The sequence below is a fragment of the Oncorhynchus gorbuscha genome, linkage group LG16 (genome assembly GCF_021184085.1).
Source record: "Oncorhynchus gorbuscha isolate QuinsamMale2020 ecotype Even-year linkage group LG16, OgorEven_v1.0, whole genome shotgun sequence".
Taxonomy (NCBI): Eukaryota; Metazoa; Chordata; class Actinopteri; order Salmoniformes; family Salmonidae; genus Oncorhynchus; species Oncorhynchus gorbuscha.
In genome coordinates, this window is record NC_060188.1 from 12,048,952 (window position 1) to 12,072,910 (window position 23,959).

The 23,959-nt window shown below is 45.5% G+C and overlaps 1 protein-coding gene across 2 annotated transcripts; it reads left to right on the top strand.

The window, feature by feature from the left end:
• Nucleotides 1-289: 289 nt before the first annotated feature.
• Nucleotides 290-22,384, top strand: LOC124000444 (neurexophilin-1-like). Of its 2 annotated transcripts, none has more exons than XM_046306801.1 (2): nt 290-785; nt 19,804-22,384. In XM_046306801.1, exons 1-2 carry the CDS (start codon nt 732-734, stop codon nt 20,569-20,571), a joined length of 822 nt encoding a protein of 273 aa, XP_046162757.1. In that variant the 5' UTR covers nt 290-731; the 3' UTR covers nt 20,572-22,384. The 2 variants fall into 2 exon arrangements, with proteins under 2 accessions (XP_046162757.1, XP_046162758.1); XM_046306802.1 differs by lacking the exon at nt 290-785 and adding an exon at nt 908-1,312.
• The last annotated feature ends 1,575 nt before the right edge of the window (nt 22,385-23,959 follow it).

The following is a 23,959-nucleotide window of genomic DNA, read 5'->3' on the forward strand; positions in this document are numbered from 1 at the left end:
AGTCTACAGAAGGTCATAGAAAAGTTGATTCCAATCATTTGCATCAATAGCTTAATTCCCTAAATGCATTAAATGGGTTTCCAAACAGCAGCCATCATTATCATACATAATGACATGCTTGGTTCCACTGACATAATGTGTGCAAAAGTGCAAACCAGTCAATTAGTTTAGTAGAACCACAGTGGGTTTGACTATATTCTGCTTGACTGCTGATGAGAAATAGTGTGAGGGCATGAGAGAGAGATAGTTGGGGGCACAGGCATGAGGGGCAGAGAGAGAGAGAGACAGACTGAGAGACTGTTTAAACGTCAATGCCAGTGTACGATTCCTTGTCAGTCCACACACGCTGATATGAGCAACGCCAAGGATTCCATTCATCAACTACGCTTCACCCCGGTGGATATACACTGATACAGCAGAACAGATAGCATCTACTTCATTCTCACTCACACGGTTGCAGGTTGAGCAGGAATTGCATACACTATTTTTCGTGGATGGTAATGCGGTACATTCTCATGGATTTCCAATGTTCTAGTGATTGGACTCAAACCCGGGAAAAGTAAAAGGACAGGTGCGTGTTGAAGGAGCCCAGGTGTAGCAGCTGAGCCTGCGTTGGACATGGGACCCTATCTTAGCTTTGGGGAATACAGTGCGGAAGAAATAGCGTCTTCGTGAAGGAAAGCTGACTTCGGGCTGAAGCGGGAATCTGAGGCACTGCGCGCTGCAGAAAAATGCGTTCCAACCACGGCTTTATCTTGCTTCTCCTTAACGGAACAGCGTGCTTGGTAAGCAAGAGGGGCGGCGGTGCCCAGCAGTGTAAAAACAAAAGGTTACACCAGTCATATGTGTGTCTGTGTCCATAGTTCCATGTCCATTCACCCCCGTCGTTAATAGGCTACCTTTTCCTTCAGACATGTGCCACTCATTTGTTTGGCGAAAAGTGAAGGGAATTAACTGTGCATAAGGTGTTGCGCGAACTACTGGACCCGACAAGGTTCCCTCTCCCAGGGCAGAAACCCGCGTCAGTGAGTACGCTGTGAGCGGTTGCCATGGATAGCATGCTGCGCCACGGACAACGGTCCGGTACATTAAGTGTGCCTCGAAACTCCATATTGGAGTTCCTCGGTTGAAGCCTATTCTATCCGTTGCTGAAGTTATTTATTGATGGACAACGAAAGAGGACTGATTCTCTTTGACCGATCATTACTATTTGTTATTTAAAAAAATGTGAAAGATAACTTAATAACGGTACAAAGGCGAGAGGAATAGGCTACCTGGCATGAGACACAGTGCAACGTGTCCCCCCATACAGGTAATGTCTGGTCAATATTTTAATGTTTCATTGTGCAAGGTTGAGTAAAAAAATTAAAAAAAATCTCGAATTTTATATTGACCAGTAGCTGATTATTGCAGGCAACACAAATCGACGTTAGTGCACTGTAGCCTATGCCATTTCAGGTATCACACTGTGCAACCTGGTGTATACTCAATCAAAATTATGTTATGATTAATGATCTGCAATTACCACAGGATTTAGAGTCCTGGTAAATGTAAGGATTTTAATGAGATAAACATAACTAACATCAAGATGAAACTAAGTGTCTTATTGGCCATGTTTATTGACCATGTTGTTTTAGCCTAGACTTTAATTTTCTAAACAAATTTACGTCATCATGCTTTACATTTATATCTATATATAGATTAATAATCTAATTTGGCAAATTTAGAGGCAAATTGTAGCATCAAGAACAAAACCGAATGACGGAGGCTAAATTCAAGTGTTGTCGCAAGGTTGCTTCTTTGAAGTGTTGTGTTGTGTTCTGTTGTGACACCTTTGTGTCAGAGCGGCCGACCTTGTGGCTTTGTAAAGGCACACACACTGAATAACCTTGGGCGCTTCTGACTGAACAAAGACTGTAATCTACAGGTGAAATGTAGGCTATTATAAACTATTCAAATAGTTATTACTCACTGGGCACAGATGTCAGTTCAACGTCTAGTTATCGTTGAGTTGGCAACTAATGTAAAGTCAAGGTGAAATCAACAAAACATGTCACCATGTCGTTGGATTTAGTTTAAAAGTTGGGTGAAAAAAGAGGAAATCCCCTGATGTTGATTATTGTTTTCAAATCCAATCAGTTTTCCACATTGATTCAATGTCATCACATTGATTTATTCTATTGATATGGCGCGGAAACAAGTTGATTAAACCCGTTTTTACCCACTGGGTAGTTGCCTAATCCAGGATTTTAAGCACAACAAATTCGTAAAATATAGTAAGAATTGGATTCTTAACATATCATACGAATTGCAAACAAATATTTTTTTAAATATTAAAGGATGTAACAACAGAGTTTCTAAACCCAGAGGTGCAACATCGCAAGACTTCCTGGGAACACTGGCCAAACAAACCAAGCAGAGCAGGCTGGGGTTTGAGAAGTCAGTGAGAGAAGTGACATTTGTTTCCTTAGTTGTTAATTTTCTTGAAATCTAAAGGCCCAACCTAGATTCGACCCAACGTCTTAAGTAGTTGAACATATTATTACTCCAACCTCGTGAAAGTGACAAACTGACACCTTCTCATTTTCCTCAAAACCAACATTATATCGAAGCACTGCCTTTGATTTGACAGCCAGCACATTGCAGTTCCCTTTAGACTCAGTGACTTGTTTAAGCCCACTAGCCAACATCACCATGACATCGCCTATAAATGTGATTAGGGATTTCTATTGGAGAAGCAGTTTCTGCCAACATACTGTCTTTGATGTAACATATTACACAAAATGGATGACTTGGTACACATTTGATGAGGTAGTACACAAAACAGCACCACTTTCAAAACTACTGGCTGAAATGATACAAAAGTTTGAGAGTGCATCATAAAGTAGGTAACCTAATTTAAATAAAGACATAGGCCACTGTTTAGTCTACGTGAAATTAAAATGAGATTATGAATCTTTCAAAATAAAAGTCATCATCAGGCCAAATGTACCACCGTCTCAAAAGTATTTTTCTTCATTGATTGAACACGTCTTACAAAGGATTTGGGTCGTAAGAGATATTATTAATAGAGGATATTGGCCCTATCACTTGACAAATTGAATAAATGTTCCCCTCCATTTCCTCCCATCCAAGAGAGAGGTTTTAGGAGTCGGAGAGCATGTTTACGCTTCAAGGTGTATGTTCACACATACTTGCCACATACTCTCAAATGCAGCAGAATTGCACTAATGATGTAATTAATTGGAGTGCAGTTTCTATCAATATTCTACCATGTTGCCTATCTAAAAACCGTGGCGCACCACATCTCTCAGCAGGGAATCTTGGGTAATTCATTAGCAGCATGACATTGATAAATTATAGAGCAATTAATAAATTATCCAACGTATTACACAATAGAGCTCGGATTAATAATGATAGACCATGCATTTATATTCAAATTCAGCTGATTTCCCTATTGTACCGCCCCACTCAATATCAGTGTGTAGCCTTTGTCTCTAGGGTGTATAAACCCACTCTGTCTGGATGGAAATAAGGTTATTAATACTCTATCAACACGAAGAAAGCAACAATGATGTGATGGATTTAGCGTCTCAAATGTTAATTACTATGCCAAGCATTGGTTGATATGAATAATATAAACAGTCTTAGAGTGCTTTGAAATTGACTGCTATGCTGAGAAATTATAGTACGTTTTTGGCGAAGGTTTAGCAATGTTTCATTCTATGACATGCAGCTCAGAGATGGGATTCATTTGTTTTTAATGGACTAAATGGCTCGAGCATTCAGTGTTATACAGTCAAGAGCCTATTACAACTAATTTGTTGGTTAAATGTTTATATTAGGGCTATTAACTCAGCACTAGTCTCATAGCAATACCATTAGATCCTTACAGTAAGACAGGCAATATCAGGGGCTTTCTCCAGGTTCACACGCACACACACACACAGATCGAGAGAGAAAGAGAAAGACAGAGCGAGAGACAGGTAAGGGGAGTCTGGCCTTGTGCCTATGCTCATAATGACTGGGGTTACTAAAGGGATGAATAAGGAAGAGAGTGCAGAAAGGGAGAGTTAGCAGTCAAATACAGGGCGAGGGACAGCCTAGTGTGGATAGGACAAAAAAAGACAAGGAGAGAAATGTGTAGAACAGCATACAACGAGAACAGAGAGTATGGAGAGAGACAGAATGAAATGAAAGAGTTGGGGCAGAGAAAGACGGAGGGAAGGAGAGGGATTTAAATGGATGGAGCGTAGAATAGATAGAGGAGTAGTAGTAGTAGTAGTAGTAGTAGTAGTAGTAGTAGTAGTAGTAGTAGTAGTAGTAGTAGTAGTAGTAGTAGTAGTAGTAATAATAATAATACATTTTATTTGGTGGACGCCTTTCAGGACACTCAAGGACATTTTCCATTAACAGTACGTCTACATCAAATCAAGTGTAACAATCAATGTGCAATTATAAATCAAAGGACCAGACAAAACAGGACAAATAAAATGAGGATGGAGGGCTTGGGTAGAGGATATAAACCCAGTTTAGGGTAAGGATTTGGGTTTAGGGGGAAGGGTTGGGAATAGGCAAAGGGAAGGGTTTGGGTTTAGGGGGGACACATGGATGCTGAGAAGGGGTGTGGGACAGAGTCAATCATAGACTACAGGTTAAAGGCTTCCTATGAAGAGGTGTGTTTTGAGGAGGTTTTTGAATAAGAGGACTGTGGCTTCATGTTGTATGTGTGGGCGTAGTGAATTCCAGAGCCTGGGTGCCGAGCAGCTGAAGGCCCGGGCACCCATGATGGAGAGGCAGAATGGGGGGGGTGACAAGGAGACCAGCAGTGGAGGAGCGGATGGAGCGAGAGGGGGCATAGACTGGGAAAAGGTCAGAGAGGTAGGTGAATGCCAGGTTCTGGAGGACTTTGTAGGTGAAGGAGTGTCTTAAAGTCAGTACAGTATTGCACAGGGAGGCAGTGTAGATTGATGAGGATTGATGTGATGTGTTCAGTCGATCTGGTGTGGTTCTGGACCAACTGGAATCTGTTGGTGAGTTTGGTGAGGATACCAGGGAGGAGAGTGCTGCAGTAGTCCAGTCGGGAGGTGATGAAGGCATGGATGAGGGTTTCGGTGCAGTAGTATTCACAAGAAGTGAATTGTACTGGTAAAACTAAGACAATACTGTATATTACACATTCACAATCTAGCTTTCCCACTCACTCACTCTCACTCACTCACTCACGCACGCACGCACGCACGCACGCACGCACGCACGCACGCATGGACACACGCACGCACACACACACACACACACACACACACACACACACACACACACACACACACACACACACACACACACACACACACACACACACACACACACACACACACACACACACACACACACACACACACACACACACACACACACACACACGTGAGGGGTTATTTGCCATGGAGCACTGGTCTGAAATTTGCATTGTAACCTTCAAACAGCATGGATCACTAGGGATGAAGGAGCTCTGCTCTCACACACACGCATTCAGTGAACTCACACTCTACCCAGTTTCGGAGAGGCAGGCACGTATTGAACAAGGTCTTCTATAGGCTAGAAGCCTCAGGTACTCGGAGACCTTGAGAGGTTGCACATGTCCTCCGCACTCCACAGATTGTCACCCTCTATACATACAGTAGTTGTCAGAGATCAGGATTTCCAGTGTATTAACTATAGTTTTACAATTCTAAGTTTAAGGGGAAATGGAATGGGAACAACAGAGAGTAGCCATAGGCCAACAGAGAGTAGCCATAGGCCAACAGAGAGTAGCCATAGGCCAACAGAGAGTAGCCATAGGCCAACAGAGAGTAGCCATAGGGCAACAGAGAGTAGCCATAGGCCAACAGAGAGTAGCCATAGGCCAACAGAGAGTAGCCATAGGCCAACAGAGAGTAGCCATAGGCCAACAGAGAGTAGCCATAGGCCAACAGAGAGTAGCCATAGGCCAACAGAGAGTAGCCATAGGCCAACAGAGAGTAGCCATAGGCCAACAGAGAGTAGCCATAGGCCAACAGAGAGTAGTCATAGGCCAACAGAGAGTAGCCATAGGCCAACAGAGAGTAGCCATAGGCCAACAGAGATGTGTGGAATATTCACCCAGTAAGAGATCTGAGGTGCTGTCCAAGGATCTGAAGTGGCTCTGGACTTTCGTGGGTTTTAGCATTAGTTGCACTCCCTTTCCATGGTGCTGAAAACGTCTTCTATGTTCCCGTGTTAGTTGCGATTCCTGTCCATGGTGCTGAAACATTAGTGTGCCGTCTTAAGTATTACCTGGGGCTTCTCTCAATTAAGTTACGCTGCAGACAGCACTCTGATCTATACAGCTCTATGTTTTCTGGTTACAGGCCGGGCATCTGCAGCTACATGACTGATCTATGTTTATACAGCTGTGTGTTGTATGAGCTTTATGTATATGTTGAGCATCAGGGTCTGTTCTCACTGATCTGTTTTCACTCCAGCCTTTCTACCCCTTGTCCACTATGAAGTCTATAGGATCATTACATATCTGACATCTAGTTGCCAGTGCAATTTTAGGTGTTCGTATTTTCATCTCTTCATATTGAACAAAGGTATTAAACAGAGCATCTTTCCACAGCGTGTTGTGTTATTTGAGGTTAAGAGATTAGCTGAAGGTCATTTTAACCACATGCAGCTCTTTTCCCCTCTTTTGTCTTGTCAAAGTCTTTGAGTCATCTTTCTTAGATACCCAGCCCTCCCTTCACAGTCAGTGACCTTGTCCACCCAGATTCATTCCTCACTAAGCAGGACAACACCAGCCATGCTCCCCCTGTACAACACAATAATACATCCAAAGCATTCCAAACTGAGACAGAGAGACACAGACTGCACATGGCCACACAAATATTGTATAATACAGCAATGCTGTATCAACACAATCACATTAGATGACTGCCGATGCAAAGCTGTGCATTATAGTCCTAGTGCCGCTCTGTCTTGCTGTCTCCAGGTTCAATCACAGTCTCAAACAGTATCAATCAGTCACAAACAGTACAGTTATACTATGGCCTCACAAACACAGATAAGCTATAGCCATATCTCTGTCTCTCATTTTCTCTGTTGATTGTTTTGTTTAACCTTTATCTATCCAGGTTTAATTGAGATCAAAAGTCTTTCACAAGATGGACCAGGTCTAAGACAAGAGCAGGCAGGGTCACGGTGTAACAATAGGTTACAGATATATAAAACACCTCCCTGTGGACAATAGATTCTTATTGTACTTCAATAATTCCTCCAACAGACAAGAGCTAGACAGACACACTACAGTGAATGAGAGGAGCTTTAGAGAAGAGGCTGAGAAAAGGTCCAGTGGTGTTATTATGGACAGGCTGTCACTTCCTGCTCGCGTTATAAAACAGCTTGAGTTATGCGCAGGCATGGCATGGACTACCTTAGAGGTGCACCATTCTCCTGCCCACCCAGCGAGTACCCCAGTGCTGGCCCTCAGGCCGCCCTCATCCCCCCAGGCCCTCAGCATCCCCTGCTGCCTGACTGACTGACATACAGCAGTAGAGAGGCATGATGGGTAGAGGGAGATTGTGCTCTGTGACACCAGACAGACACAAAGATGCCTGTCCACAGACAGAAAACACTTTTCTGCACAAGCGCAATTGTCAAATCAAATTTTACAGATATTCATCTTACTGTGAAATTCTTACTTAAAAGCCCTTAACGAACAATGCAGTTTGGGGGGCCTCCCGGGTGGCGCAGTGGTTAAGGGCCACCAGAGACTCTGGGTTTGCACCCAGGCTCTGTCGTAACCGGCTGCGACCGGAGGTCCGTGGGGCTACACACAATTGGTCTAGCGTCGTCCGGGTTAGGGAGGGCTTGGCCGGTAGGGATATCCTTGTCTCATCGCGCACCAGCGACACCTGTGGCGGGCCGGGCGCAGTGCGTGCTAACCAAGGTTGCCAGGTGCACGGTGTTTCCACCGACACATTGTTGCGGCTGGCTTCCGGGTTGGATGTGCGCTGTGTTAAGAAGCAGCGTGGCTTGGTTGGGTTGTGTATCGGAGGACATATTAATTTTAACCCTCGCCTCTCCCGAGCCGTACGGGAGTTGTAGCGATGAGACAAGACAGTAGCTACTAAAACAATTGGATACCACGAAATTGGGGAGGGAAAAAAACTATGTAGTTTGAAGAAAATAAGAGTTAATGAAATATTTACCTAATAAACAAAAGTTAAAAAAGGAACAAAAGGGGTACAGGTTAGTCGAGGTAGTTGAAGTAATATGTACATGCAGGTAGGGCTAACGTAACTATGCATAGATAATAAGCAGTGAGTAGCAACAATATAAAGAAAGGGAGGAGGGTGAAGGTCAATGCAAATAGTCCGGGTAGACATTTGATTCATTGTTCAACAGTCTTATTGTTTGGGGGTAGAAGCGGTTAAGGAGCCTTTTGGACCTAGACTTGTCGTTCTGGTACCGCTTGCCGTGCGGTAGCAGAGAGAACAGTCTATGACTAGGGTGGCTGGAGTTTTTGACAATTTTTAGGGCCTTCCTCTGACGCTGCCTAGTATATAGGTTGTGGCAGGAAGCTTGGCCCCTGTGATGTACTGGGCCATACGCACTACCTGCTGTAGCGCCTTACGGTCGGATGCCGAGCAGTTACCATACCAGGCCGGTCAGGATGCTCTCGATTGTGCAGCTGTGGAACTTGTTGAGGATCTGGAACCCATGCCAAATCTTTTCAGCCTCCTGAGGGGGAATAGGTGTTGTCGTGCCCTCTTCACTGTGTTTGGAAAATAATAGTTTGTTGGTGATGAACTTCGACCCGCTCTACTACAGCCCCATTGATGTAAATGGGGGAGTGTTCGGCCCTCCTTTTCCTGTAGTCCACAATCTCTTTATCTTGCTCATGTTAAGGGAGAGGTTATTATCCTGGCACAACACTGCCAGGTCTCTGCCCTCCTCCCTATGGGCTGTCTCATCGTTGTCGGTGATCAGGCCTACCACAGCTGTGTTGTCAGCTAACTTAATGATGGTGTCGTGCTTGGCCACGCAGTCGTGGGTGAACAGGGAGTACAGGAGGGGACTAAGAATGCACCCCTAAGGGGGCCCAGTGTTGAGGATCAGCGTAGCACATGCGTTGTTGCCTATCCTTACCACCTGGGGGTGGCCCGTCAGGAGGTCCAGGAGCTAGTTGTGGAGGGAGGTGTTTAGTCCCAGCATCCTTAACTTAGTGATGAGCTTTGTGGGTGCTATGGTGTTGAATGCTGAGATGTAGTCAATTAACAGCATTCTCAAATAGGTGTTCCTTTTGTCCAGGTAGAAAAGGGCAGTGTGGAGTGCAATTGAGATTGCGTCATCTGTGGATCTGTTGGGGCGGTATGCAAATTGGAGTGGGTCTAGGGTATCCAGGATGATGCTGTTGATGTGAGTTATGACCAGCCGTTCAAGCACTTCTTGGCTACAGTGAGTGCTATGTGGCGGTAGTCATTCAGGCAGGTTACCTTAGTGTTCTTGGGCACAGGGACTATAGTGGTCGGCTTGAAACATGTAGGTATTACAGACTCGGTCAGAAAGAGGTTAAAAATGTCTGAAGACACTTGCCATTTGGTCCGTGCATTACGTCCTGGTAATCAGTCTGGCCCGCGGCCTTGTGAATGTTGATTTGTTTAAAGGTCTTATTCAGATCGGCTATGGAGAGTGTAATCACACAGTCGTCTGAAACAGCTGGTGCTCTCATGCATGCTTCAGTGTTATTTTCCATCAAGCAAGCATAAATTATGATTATTATGATAATTTTTTTAGCCTTTTTTCTCCCCATTTTCGTGGTATCCAATTGTTTTCAATCCTGTCTCATCGCTACAACTCCCATAGGGGCTCAGGAGAGACGAAGGTCGAGAGCCATGTGCCCTCCGAAACACAACCCAACCAAGCCGCGCTGCTCCTTAACACAGCGCACATCCAACCCGGAAGCCAGCCACACCAATGTGTCGGAGGAAACACCGTACACCTAGCGATGTATCACTAGCCACTTTAACTATGCCACTTTGTTTACTTTGTCTACACACTCATCTCATATGTATATACTGTACTCGATACCATCTACTGTATGCTGCTCTGTACCATCACTCATTCATATATCCTTATGTACATTATTATTATTATTATTATATATCCTTATGTACATGTTCCTTATCCCCTTACACTGTGTATAAGACAGTAGTTTTGGAATTGTTAGTTAGATTACTTGTTGGTTATCACTGCATTGTCGGAACTAGAAGCACAAGCATTTCGCTACACTCGCATTAACATCTGCTAACCATGTGTATGTGACAAATAAAATTTGATTTGATTTGATTTGATTTGACCTGGTCAGCGTGCACTGCGCCCGGCCCCCCACAGGAGTCGCTAGTGCGCAATGAGACAAGGATATCCCTACCGGCCAAACCCTCCCTAACCCGGATGACGCTAGGCCAATTGTGTGTCGCCCCATGGACCTCCCGGTCGTGGCTGGCTGCGACTGAGCCTGGGCTCGAACCCAGAGTCTCTGGTGGCGCAGCTAGCACTGAGATGCAGTGCCTTAGACGACTGCCCTACCCGAGAGGCAAAGCGAGCATAAATTGCATATAGCCTGTCTGGTAGGCTCATGTTACTAGGCAGCTCGCGGCTGGGTTTACCATTGTAGTCAGTAATAGTATGCAAGCCCTGCCACATCCAATGTTCACAGAGCCGGTGTCGTAGGATTCAATCTTAGTCAATCTTATTGATGCTTTGCCTGTTTTATGGTTTGTCGGAGGGCGTAGCGGGATTTCTTATAAGTGTCCTGCTCCTTGAAACCGGGAGCTCTAGCCTTTAGCTCAGTGCTAATGTTGCCTGTAACCCATGGCTTGGGATATGGGATATGTACGTATGGTCATTGTGGGAACGACATGATCAATGCACTTATTGATGAAGCCGGTGAGTGAGTTGGTATACTCCTCAATGCCATTGGCTGAATCCCAGAATTTGTATTTTTTTAAACTAAGCAAGACAGTTAAAAACAAATTAGTATTTACAATGACGACCTACCCAAACAAAACTTGGCCAATTGTGCGCCGCCCTATGGGACTCCCAATCACGGCTGGTTGTGATACAGTCTGGGATCAAACCAAGATCTGTAGTGATGCCTCTAGCACTGAGATGCAGTGCCTTAGACCGCTGCGCCACTCGGGAGCCAACATATTTCCAGTTTGTGCTAGAAAAACAGTCCTGTAGCTTAGCATCCACATCATCTGACCACTTTCGTATTGAGCAGGTCATTGGTACTTCCTGCTTTAGTTTTTGCCAAATGGATGGTGAGGGAGAGCTTTGTACAGGTCTCTGTGCATGGAGTAAAGGTGGTCTAGGGTTGTTTTTCCACTGGTTGCACATGTGACATGCTGGTAGAAATTAGGTAAAACAGATTTAAGATTTCCTGCATTGAAGTCCCCGGGTCACTAGGAGCACCGCTTCTGGATGAGCATTTTCTTGTTTGCTTATGGCCTTATACAGCTCGTTGAGTGCGGTCTTAGTGCCAGCATCGGTTTGTGGTGGTAAATAGGCAGCTACGAAAAATATAGATGAAAACTCTCTTAGCAGATAGTGTGGTCTACAGCTTATCATGATGTACTCTACCTCAGGTGAGCAAAACCTAGAGATTTCAACAATATTAGAGAACACGCACCAGCTGTTATAGACAAATTGACACAGACCACCACCCCTCATCTTACCGGAGGTAACTGTCTTGCCGATGCATGGAAAACCCAGCCAACTCTATATTATCCATGTCGTCGTTCAGCCAACTCGGTGAAACATAAGATATTAGAGTTTTTAATGTCCTGTTGGTAGGATAGTCTCGAACAGAGCTCATCCAGTTAATTCTCCAGTGATTGCACGTTGGCCAATAGGACGGATGGTAGAGCCGGGGTTACCCACTCGCCAACTAATTCTCACAAGGCACCCGGATCTGCTGCCACTGTATCTCTGTCTCCTCTTTATGCAAATGACGGGGATTTGGGCCTGGTCCGGGAGCAGCAGTATATCCTTCGCGTCAGACTCATTAAAGAAAAAAATCTTCATCCAGTTTGAGGTGAGTAATCACTGTTCTGATGTCCAGAAGCTCTTTTCGGTCATAAGAGACGGTAGCAGAAACATTATGTGCAAAAATAGGTTTCAAGCAATGTGAAAAAACACACAAAATAGCACAATTGGTTAGGAGCCCGTGAAACAGCAGCCATCCCCTCCGGCGCCATTGTGTGGCATGGATGACCCTAGAGATGAGCCTTTCTCCTGCCCAACCTGTTGTGGCATTCTCCTCTGAAACACTGGGGCACATAGAAAAAAAGGGCCTTGAATGAATTGTGATAGAGAATATGTTACAGTATGTGTCTGGCAGGAATTGTTTGAACCACACAACAATGATATACAAAGGTTGTAAAAGGCTCTGCATGGTCAATCCGACATCTGCTGTGACGTCTGCAGAAGTCTGAGCAAACATTCGTGCTCTCAAATACTTTAACAATGCGGGTGGCTTTGTATAGCTCCACATTGATATGGTTGGTTGACAGTAGGTTGGGGCGGGAGGTCCTGTATAAACACAAACTCACTTCCTTGACAACTTCCTTCACAACTGCTCTGCTGTCAACCAATAGTGTCAATGCGGAGCTATACAGAGCCCTCTGCATTGTTAAAAAATTTGGGAGCACGCGGCAATGTCGTACAGAGCTTGATTTGGTCTCTGCATGCCTCTGGAGACTCTGCAATTGCGTCACACCCTCCATACGAAGCCTCCGACCACATTTTCAGATCAAGCATAAATTGGCTTTAAGTCATAAATAGAATTAGAAGTAATTTCACCTTTGATTATTAGGAAGGAAGCGTCACACTATTTTATTCCTCTGAGAATACTAGCCACTCGAGAGCTTCCTATTTGTGCTGAATATACTTTTATTTATGTAAATAAAAAGTTATCTCAAGAACAAACAGCTTTAGAGAGAGGATGGTGGTGGAACTCCTTTTTACTGGAAATAGAAGCAGGTTTATTAGAAGAGGGGACATCTGTCACCATCTGCTACTACAAAGAGACCACTAGTGATGTCCTCCTGATGATGCAGTGGGCTATGGGTCCCATGCTAACCTCACCAGGCTGTGACGGGCGCTCCTGGTGACATCATCAGGGGGTGATAGGGCTTCTGCCGACCTCACCAGTCTGTGACAGGCTGTTTGGTTACAGTAGGGAGGGAGAAAAGACACACAAGTATCTACCCACTCCAACAACCAGCTGACTTAGGGACCTCCAGGGTATAGTCCCGAGATGTTGAAGTGATCTGAAGGACTAGAGTACTATATGTCTCCAAGGGTAGTGCTCTGCTCTGGATGGGTTTTCTGTTTACTGTTCTAGAACAGACTGAGTTTGTACTGTAGCTTAAAGGAGATGAATGATGTCGGTTGGAGCCGTGACAATGTCGATGGAGATGTCCACACACTGTTGATGTTTGTACTATAACCAGACAGAAAAGACAGTTAATACTAACTATGTCCACTGATATGACCTTAAATGAAAGTTAAGCCCAGTATTCCACAGTGCATCACCACAGAGAGAGAGTGTGTTAGAGAGAGTTAGCGGGAGAGAGGGAGAGATAGAGAGAGGGAGGTAGAGGGAGAGAGAGAGAGTCCAGTCCCCTCTCAGGTCCTTTCAGACAGGTGGGCATATACAGTAGTAGAACTCTGCTTTAATCAGTTCTATCCCATCAACCCCTGCTCTCGCTCTCCTCCTGCTATCCTGCTCCAGCACCGCACTCCACTCAGTCGCCTTGTCGATATCTTATAATGTACAAATTTGATAGCCAATTCAGAGCAAGTTCTCTCCCTCAGCATACTAAATGAAGCTGCAGGTCCAGTGGGATGGTAGAACTGAACTTGTCCAAAATGAGTAAGGAGCTCAAAACAGACAGATAGTGGCTGAATGTAGTGAGTTCATCCACCCAGCATAGAGCTGAATGTAGTGAGTTCATCCACCCAGCGCAGAGCTGAATGTAGTGAGTTCATCCACCCAGCATAGAGCTGAATGTAGTGAGTTCATCCACCCAGCATAGAGCTGAATTTAGTGAGTTCATCCACCCAGCATAGAGCTGAATGTAGTGAGTTCATCCACCCAGCATAGAGCTGAATGTAGTGAGTTCATCCACCCAGCATAGAGCTGAATGTAGTGAGTTCATCCACCCAGCATAGAGCTGAATGTAGTGAGTTCATCCACCCAGCATAGAGCTGAATGTAGTGAGTTCATCCACCCAGCATAGAGCTGAATGTAGTGAGGTCATCCACCCAGCATAGAGCTGAATGTAGTGAGTTCATCCACCCAGCGCAGAGCAGAATTTAGTGAGTTCATCCACCCAGCGCAGAGCAGAATTTAGTGAGTTCATCCACCCAGCATAGAGCTGAATTTAGTGAGTTCATCCACCCAGCGCAGAGCAGAATTTAGTGAGGTCATCCACCCAGCGCAGAGCAGAATTTAGTGAGTTCATCCACCCAGCATAGAGCTGAATGTAGTGAGTTTATCCACCCAGCGCAGAGCTGAATTTAGTGAGTTCATCCACCCAGCGCAGAGCAGAATTTAATGAGTTCATCCACCCAGCATAGAGCTGAATGTAGTTAGTTTATCCACCCAGCGCAGAGCTGAATTTAGTGAGTTCATCCACCCAGCGCAGAGCAGAATTTAATGAGTTCATCCACCCAGCATAGAGCTGAATGTAGTGAGTTCATCCACCCAGCATAGAGCTGAATGTAGTGAGTTCATCCACCCAGCATAGAGCTGAATGTAGTGAGTTCATCCACCCAGCATAGAGCTGAATGTAGTGAGTTCATCCACCCAGCATAGAGCTGAATGTAGTGAGTTCATCCACCCAGCATAGAGCTGAATGTAGTGAGTTCATCCACCCAGCATAGAGCTGAATGTAGTGAGTTCATCCACCCAGCATAGAGCTGAATGTAGTGAGTTCATCCACCCAGCATAGAGCTGAATGTAGTGAGTTCATCCACCCAGCATAGAGCTGAATGTAGTGAGTTCATCCACCCAGCATAGAGCTGAATGTAGTGAGTTCATCCACCCAGCATAGAGCTGAATGTAGTGAGTTCATCCACCCAGCATAGAGCTGAATGTAGTGAGTTCATCCACCCAGCATAGAGCTGAATGTAGTGAGTTCATCCACCCAGCATAGAGCTGAATGTAGTGAGGTCATCCACCCAGCATAGAGCTGAATGTAGTGAGTTCATCCACCCAGCGCAGAGCAGAATTTAGTGAGTTCATCCACCCAGCGCAGAGCAGAATTTAGTGAGTTCATCCACCCAGCATAGAGCTGAATTTAGTGAGTTCATCCACCCAGCGCAGAGCAGAATTTAGTGAGGTCATCCACCCAGCGCAGAGCAGAATTTAGTGAGTTCATCCACCCAGCATAGAGCTGAATGTAGTGAGTTTATCCACCCAGCGCAGAGCTGAATTTAGTGAGTTCATCCACCCAGCGCAGAGCAGAATTTAATGAGTTCATCCACCCAGCATAGAGCTGAATGTAGTTAGTTTATCCACCCAGCGCAGAGCTGAATTTAGTGAGTTCATCCACCCAGCGCAGAGCAGAATTTAATGAGTTCATCCACCCAGCATAGAGCTGAATGTAGTGAGTTCATCCACCCAGCATAGAGCTGAATGTAGTGAGTTCATCCACCCAGCATAGAGCTGAATGTAGTGAGTTCATCCACCCAGCATAGAGCTGAATGTAGTGAGTTCATCCACCCAGCGCAGAGCTAAGCTCCAGTGATCCCCTTGAAGCTGCCGTAAATTATTAATTAAGAGTCAAACGCCTTGTTTCTTGTGAAATTACCTTTCCCTCCCCCGGCCCTCCCGTCCACGCTAGCCAGTGGAATAATTAGTTATAAGGGCACAGCCGCTCTCCGATTTTAATCATATAACAGAAGGAGAATATTCCTACAGTGAACGCATTAGGTCTGGAGGTTGGTGGGAGGGGAAAAAACCCACAAAGCGTCGATGAACACTCTGAAAATATGAGCAGGCGCTTGAGCCTGTAATTAAAAATGTATGTCATATTAGAGATGAAGATTTCAACTCAACAGCCAGAGGAAAATTGAGAGCTTATTGAAGCCATCTGCTGCCCAGGAGAAGGATGTGCTGCAATAACACCTGCTGTGTGTCTCTATATGATCGAAAACCATATACACCGTCTCTATACATGTGGATATTGATGAGAAGACACATCTGAATAGGTAAAACTCTCAATTTTCAGTGTCAGTATTTCTCTAGTTGACATGATGGCCTCTCATCACCACCTGAGCACTGTGACAGAACAGAGATTTGAGTTAACTTTCTCCATAATCTCTGTTCTGGCTTTTAGCAACTGTGTGCCGTGACGCCAGGGGAACGGGAGGGTAAAATGGTGTACCTGTCACTTTAATAGTCTGAACATTTCCTGTGGAGCTGGTGGGCTCTTGTTGATCATTTCCTCCCTCTCATCCTCTCCCGTTCCTCTACCCCCTGCCGCGAGAGAGGCCCCAGGCCTGTACTCACTAACGCTTAATGCGTCACAATTACCACAGTGATGGAGCCTGCAGACCCCCCACATTCCCTCCAACCATTTCACTGACTCACACATGACAGACAGACGACAAAATCACCCCCCGCCAACAACCGTAGACTCTGACCTGATTGCACCTTCGCCCTCATTTCGGCGTTGTGTAGCTCAGATCGGCTGATAAGCACTCTTTATGAAGCTTCATAAGTACTTTGAAACCTAACACCAACACTGTTCCTCGGATTACAACTCAGCTGCTGTTAAACAGGTCTATTCATCTTCTTCAAACTGCTGTGCCATGCTATGTCAGTCTTATACAGCACTATTCAGCCTCATAGCATGTGTTTCCATCTTTCACTTCAGACATCCGTCAACAGAAGCAGGCCAGTGTATAACCTTCAGCACGGTGACTCACTCTACACAAGCGTTCCTTCAAGCCGTTAACCATCTGCTCTAAAGCGAGGGGGATCTCATCCTCATTGTTTTACTACCCCAGTAATCATCCATGAAGCCTGTTCTAACGTGTCTCCCACACTGACGCTGTGCACTTCAATCGTTTGTTCTACAGCAGCACTCCCTCTTCCCTAACCTCTAACACACACGTCCTGTCTCACCCCGAATGCTCGGTTTACATATTCAGCTCCTTAAACGAACACATCTCATGCAAGTTATGGCTCAGTGAGATTGTATTATAGGGGGGACAATGTGTTTGTTGTTCAGCTCTTCTCCTTGCCGCCACTGCCTGTCTGAGTCACTGAATCACTGTGTGTCTGGGAAATGAGCTCAATGTAAAACACAAGAGACAGAGTGTCATAAAGATTCATACAGTGGCACATTCCACACAACCCTGGAGGGCACTGTGATGGCCACCGCTGAGACTCTGCAGTGCCACCTAGGGAGACTGGCAGACAGGCAGCGTGCTGCTCTTTGCCCACCAGACACCGTCCCATGAAGGGAGAGGAGTCAAACCCAAAGTGGCACATCATTCAGGGACAAGAGGGAACCGTGTATTTGCAATCACAGTCATAGCGCCTGGCACGCACTCGCAGGCAAGAGAAGGCTTCTGAATAGATTCAAATCAATATGTCTTCTGCTCCATGTATTTTATTCATTATTAATGAAGCCAATGAGGGATTCTCAGGGACGCTATCAGAAATGTTAAATAATATCACATTTTAGCCAACAGGGTTCCTTGTCAGGCTGATGTGTTTGTGTCTGAATGAGGGTCAGCTCTCTAAGGGAAACATGGGAAAGTATTCACTGTGGCCCAGCCCAGGTAAACAGACCAGGGGTGTGTGGTGTTCACTGTGGCCCAGCCCAGGTAAACAGACCAGGGGTGTGTAGTGTTCACTGTGGACCAGCCCAGATACCCAGACCAGGGGTGTGTAGTGTTCACTGTGGCCCAGCCCAGGTAAACAGACCAGGGGTGTGTAGTGTTCACTGTGCCCCAGCCCAGGTACACAGACCAGGGGTGTGTAGTGTTGACCGTGGCCCAGCCCAGGTACCCAGACCAGGGGTGTGTAGTGTTCACTGTGGCCCAGCCCAGATAAACAGACCAGGGGTGTGTAGTGTTGACTGTGGCCCAGCCCAGGTACCCAGACCAGGGGTGTGTAGTGTTCACTGTGGACCGGCCCAGATAAACAGACCAGGGGTGTGTAGTGTTGACTGTGGCCCAGCCCAGGTACCCAGACCAGGGGTGTGTAGTGTTCACTGTGGACCGGCCCAGGTACCCAGACCAGGGGTGTGTAGTGTTGACTGTTGCCCAGCCCAGGGGTGTGTAGTGTTGACTGCAGCCCAGATACCCAGACCAGGGGTGTGTAGTGTTGACTGTGGCCCAGCCCAGGTAACTCAAACAGCCGCAGAGGGACCAGACAGAAAGGCTGAGGTCTGGGGACTCCTCATCTCCTCCAGAGTCCATAGCTAGACCATAACGCAACAACATCAATAGGGAATCCTCTACAGACTGCTGCAATGCAATGCAAGTTGTTACGAAAGGAAATACATGTTTTAGACCGACAGAAAATCAATATTAGAAGACTGTCTGAAATGCAAAAGAACAAATCTGAGTGAGCCTGTAGAAATCTGTATAAAATGGAGTAAGAATAAGTAAACACTTAATAATCCTGACTAAGCCGGTATAAGGAAGCCCTGACACTCTAAACAGTGGATGGATCAGAGCACAGACAGAGCAGCATGCATTATGAATCACTGTATAACAGTGGGATCACTGGGAGAAACCCTGCTCTATCTGGCAGAGAGAGAGAGAGAGAGCATGCACACACACACACACACACACACACACACGCCTCGCTAATAGGGTACTGTCCACACACATTCCGGCAACCATCCATTGCATAATGACACTAACACAAACAGAGGAACGGCGACACAAACAGACTCCTATCCTCTCCACGGTTAGATCAAAAGGACAGAAGATCACTCCGGGCTCCCACAGTCGACAGTGCCTACCTGTTAATAGATCATTACCATCTAATAATTACCCATTACAGCCTGCCCTCACACACACTCACACACTCCACAAAGCCACGGCTGAGCCGAGCACGACTGTCTTATCTCTCTCTCTCCTTTCTCCTCACTCACTGTTAACATCTGACAGTTTTGTGTGTGTGCCAAAACAGATTTTTTAATTAAAACATAAAAAACCTTAATTGCACATCAAGGTTTATTCGCCTGCCCCTCCTCCAACCCCACACCGAAGGCACCGAAGCAATAATTGTTTCTCCACTCAGGCCTGCACTATGGGGCTTAAATCTGTACCTTCACCCCCCCCCAGGCTTCTCAAGTAGCTGAAGGTATAGGAGTCGATTTCTATTTCATCTGCTGCTTGGGGAGCAATATAGCTTCTCTGAAAACCAGACGTTAAGGTATATCTGTTCTCAACCTGAATAGACACCAGAATGTAACAGCAGCAACATATATACCTGCATACTCAAACATTCATTTATAAGAGTACAACATTGATAGAATGTCACAGTTGATATCTATAGCACCAGGAGCTAAATTAAGTATCGATTACATCTTTCATTCCTTTTCTGTCCTTGTTTCTTACTCCCTTGATAATAACTCCCCTTTCCCCTTTTTTCATCTCTTTCCATCTCTCTCTCTCTCTCTCTCTCTCACTCTCTCACCCTCTATTTTTCTCATTCTCTCTCTCCCTATCCCTCTTTATCTCCAGCTGGCCCTGGGTCAAGAAGATGACTCTCCAAGCCCCAAGAGCTCCTCAGCAGACGGGTCGTCCTCTAAGACGGTGGGTCTCCTGGGGAGTCAGACTCCCCTTTCCCCCCTGAGTCGCTGGATGCTCCAGAGTAAAAGTCGGGCAGCCAATGCCACCTCCCTGGAGCTGCCCTACCACTCACCCATACCCTTCTCCAAGCAGGAGTTCTGGGAGATGCTGGGTAGTGACCTGATGAAGCCAGACACCTCCTCTTCCTCCCGCGTCAAACGCCGGCCCATCGTCAAGACGGGCAAGTTCAAGAAGATGTTTGGCTGGGGAGACTTTTACTCTAATATCAAGACGGTGCGCCTCAACCTGCTGATTACCGGCAAGATCGTAGACCATGGCAACGGAACGTTCAGCGTCTACTTCCGCCACAACTCCACGGGCCAAGGCAACATCTCAGTCAGCCTGGTGCCGCCGGTCAAGGCGGTGGAGTTTGACCTGGAGCGCCAGAGCGTGGTCTACCCCAAGGACTCTAAGATCTTCAACTGCCGCGTGGACTATGAGAAGGTGGACCGCAGCAAGCGCACGTCGCTGTGCAACTACGACCCGTCCAAGACCTGCTTCCAGGAGCAGACACAGAGCCATGTCTCCTGGATCTGTTCCAAGCCCTTCAAGGTCATCTGTATCTACATCTCCTTCTACAGTACAGACTACCGCCTGGTCCAGAAGGTCTGCCCGGACTACAACTACCACAACGAGATGCCCTACCTGCCCTCGGGCTAGAGGGGGACACACAGGAGGGGGAGTGGAGGGACGGGGGGGGAGTGACTCTGTAGGGTGAGGGGCCACCAGATTGAGCTGGATTCAACTTTTTATGTAATTTGCTGTAGCCAGACTACTGTACCCTGTAAAAACGTATATATGCAAAACATACAGTATGCACACATTGAGGCATTGATATTTAGAGTGCTGTAATGAAGCATTCATCGACAGGAACAGTAGTAACTAGCACACCCAACATCATCACACACGTTTACCTCAACTCAAACCTCTAATTATCGCGACCTACTTTGCTAAATACAGAAAACGCCTACAAACATCTATGAATGTGTTTGTGAACTACTGCACACTGTCATACAGGCGAGGTAGCACTCTACTTTCAAAAGGGCATCTTCCATTTGTTTCTGTATGGACCCTTGTCCCAATCTTTCCCAATGCTCCCATATCCCACCCCTCTCTCTCCCCACCCCTATGTCATCCCGATAGGTTATCCCACCCCCCTCTCTCCCCACCCCTATGTCATCCCGATAGGCTATCCCACCCCTCTCTCTCCCCACCCCTATGTCATCCCGATAGGCTATCCCACCCAATATATATTCTAAAGGTATGACATTCTATCAAACATCATCTCTCTCTTTCCCTGAATTATGTAACCTCTTTGACATAGAGATTGAGAGTGTGAAAGAAAGAAAGAGAAAAAAGGAGGAGAGAGAGAGAGACAGAGAGAGAGAGAGAGAGAGAGAGAGAGAGAGAGAGAGAGAGAGAGAATAAAAGTGGGAGAGGGAGAGGGGGAGAAATGAGAGATTCAGAGAGCTCTTTTAATTAAAGTGGAGGAGAGAGAAGGAGATGTAGAGAATTCAGCTCCTTCTATTGTCCCCTCTGTATGAAAAAGATTACATTTTGTTGCAGTCAGGATTCCTGATTTCAAGCTTTGATAACTTTGGCTGTGTGTGGTTGATTTCTCTTTCCTGACAAACGCTGTGTGTTCACTAAATTCTGATCATTATCTGGAATAAATTAAAATAAAACTAATTAAGGCTTCACTGAGAGAGGGCGAAATGTATTCCTGGAAATCAAGTTAGGATTATTAGGATGCGAGCAAGGAGCACAGCGAGGGGTATAGTGGAAAGTTGTGTTATGGCTCCCTGGCCCAGCAGCTTAGCCCTCAGTTAACTGCTATCTCATCAAGATGAATAGCCACTGGCTGGCTGAACTCATGTCCAATTCACAAACAACAACACTAGACAAAATACTGTATATATCTAATTTAGGGACAACTGATTCTGTACTGACAACATGGGCTGTTTGGAAATTAACTCATAGCATATATATAGACTACGTGATGATTTCCTGACTATGTATTTTCCAATGGTAGGTGTCATACTTTGAACACTGAATGCATAAGATATGGTATTACTAATGTATTTGTAAAAAGGAAAAACCTCATTGTAACAGAAGTGATTGAACCCCATGGCCTTTGGCACTGCTGTGCTCTGATTGGTCTGGAGAGAGCTTAGTGGGGTTCCTGTAGCACTGAGGCCTGGGAGGCCAGTGTGTGACTTGGATCAGGAACCGCTCACTCACTATAAAGTCCTCCTCCTGTGGGGAGTATGGGAGCATCACGTCAGGTAGAGATGGAGAAATTTGACTGTAGGTAGAATAGAAGAGAGACAGAATACAAGAGAGAAAGGCTCACACACAAGGCTACAGTGCCTTGCGAAAGTATTCGGCCCCCTTGAACTTTGCGACCTTTTGCCACATTTCAGGCTTCAAACAAAGATATAAAACTGTATTTTTTTGTGAAGAATCAACAACAAGTGGGACACAATCATGAAGTGGAACGACATTTATTGGATATTTCAAACCTTTTTAACAAATCAAAAACTGAAAAATTGAGCGTGCAAAATTATTCAGCCCCCTTAAGTTAATACTTTGTAGCGGCAACTTTTGCTGCGATTACAGCTGTAAGTCGCTTGGGGTATGTCTCTCTCAGTTTTGCACATCGAGAGACTGAAATTTTTTCCCATTCCTCCTTGCAAAACAGCTCGAGCTCAGTGAGGTTGGATGGAGAGCATTTGTGAACAGCAGTTTTCAGTTCTTTCCACAGATTCTCGATTGGATTCAGGTCTGGACTTTGACTTGGCCATTCTAACACCTGGATATGTTTATTTTTGAACCATTCCATTGTAGATTTTGCTTTATGTTTTGGATCATTGTCTTGTTGGAAGACAAATCTCCGTCCCAGTTTCAGGTCCTTTGCAGACTCCATCAGGTTTTCTTCCAGAATGGTCCTGTATTTGGCTCCATCCATCTTCCCATCAATTTTAACCATCTTCCCTGTCCCTGCTGAAGAAAAGCAGGCCCAAACCATGATGCTGCCACCACCATGTTTGACAGTGGGGATGGTGTGTTCAGGGTGATGAGCCGTGTTGCTTTTACGCCAAACATAACGTTTTGCATTGTAGCCAAAAAGTTCAATTTTGATATCATCTGACCAGAGCACCTTCTTCCACATGTTTGGTGTGTCTCCCAGGTGGCTTGTGGCAAACTTTAAACAACACTTTTTATGGATATCTTTAAGAAATGGCTTTCTTCTTGCCACTCTTCCATAAAGGCCAGATTTGTGCAATATACGACTGATTGTTGTCCTATGGACAGAGTCTCCCACCTCAGCTGTAGATCTCTGCAGTTCATCCAGAGTGATCATGGGCCTCTTGGCTGCATCTCCGATCAGTCTTCTCCTTATATGTGCTGAAAGTTTAGAGGGACGGCCAGGTCTTGGTAGATTTGCAGTGGTCTGATACTCCTTCCATTTCAATATTATCGCTTGCACAGTGCTCCTTGGGATGTTTAAAGCTTGGGAAATATTTTTGTATCCAAATCTGGCTTTAAACTTCTTCACAACAGTATCTCGGACCTGCCTGGTGTGTTCCTTGTTCTTCATGATGCTCTCTGCGCTTTTAACGGACCTCTGAGACTATCACAGTGCAGGTGCATTTATACGGAGACTTGATTACACACAGGTGGATTGTATTTATCATCATTAGTCATTTAGGTCAACATTGGATCATTCAGAGATCCTCACTGAACTTCTGGAGAGAGTTTGCTGCACTGAAAGTAAAGGGGCTGAATAATTTTGCACGCCCAATTTTTCAGTTTTTGATTTGTTAAAAAAGTTTGAAATATCCAATAAATGTCGTTCCACTTCATGATTGTGTCCCACTTGTTGATTCTTCACAAAAAAAATACAGTGTTATATCTTTATGTTTGAAGCCTGAAATGTGGCAAAAGGTCGCAAAGTTCAAGGGGGCCGAATACTTTCGCAAGGCACTGTATATATAGGAAGTACTGTAAGTGAGATCTGAACATCAAAGTGTCTGAGTGTTTAATT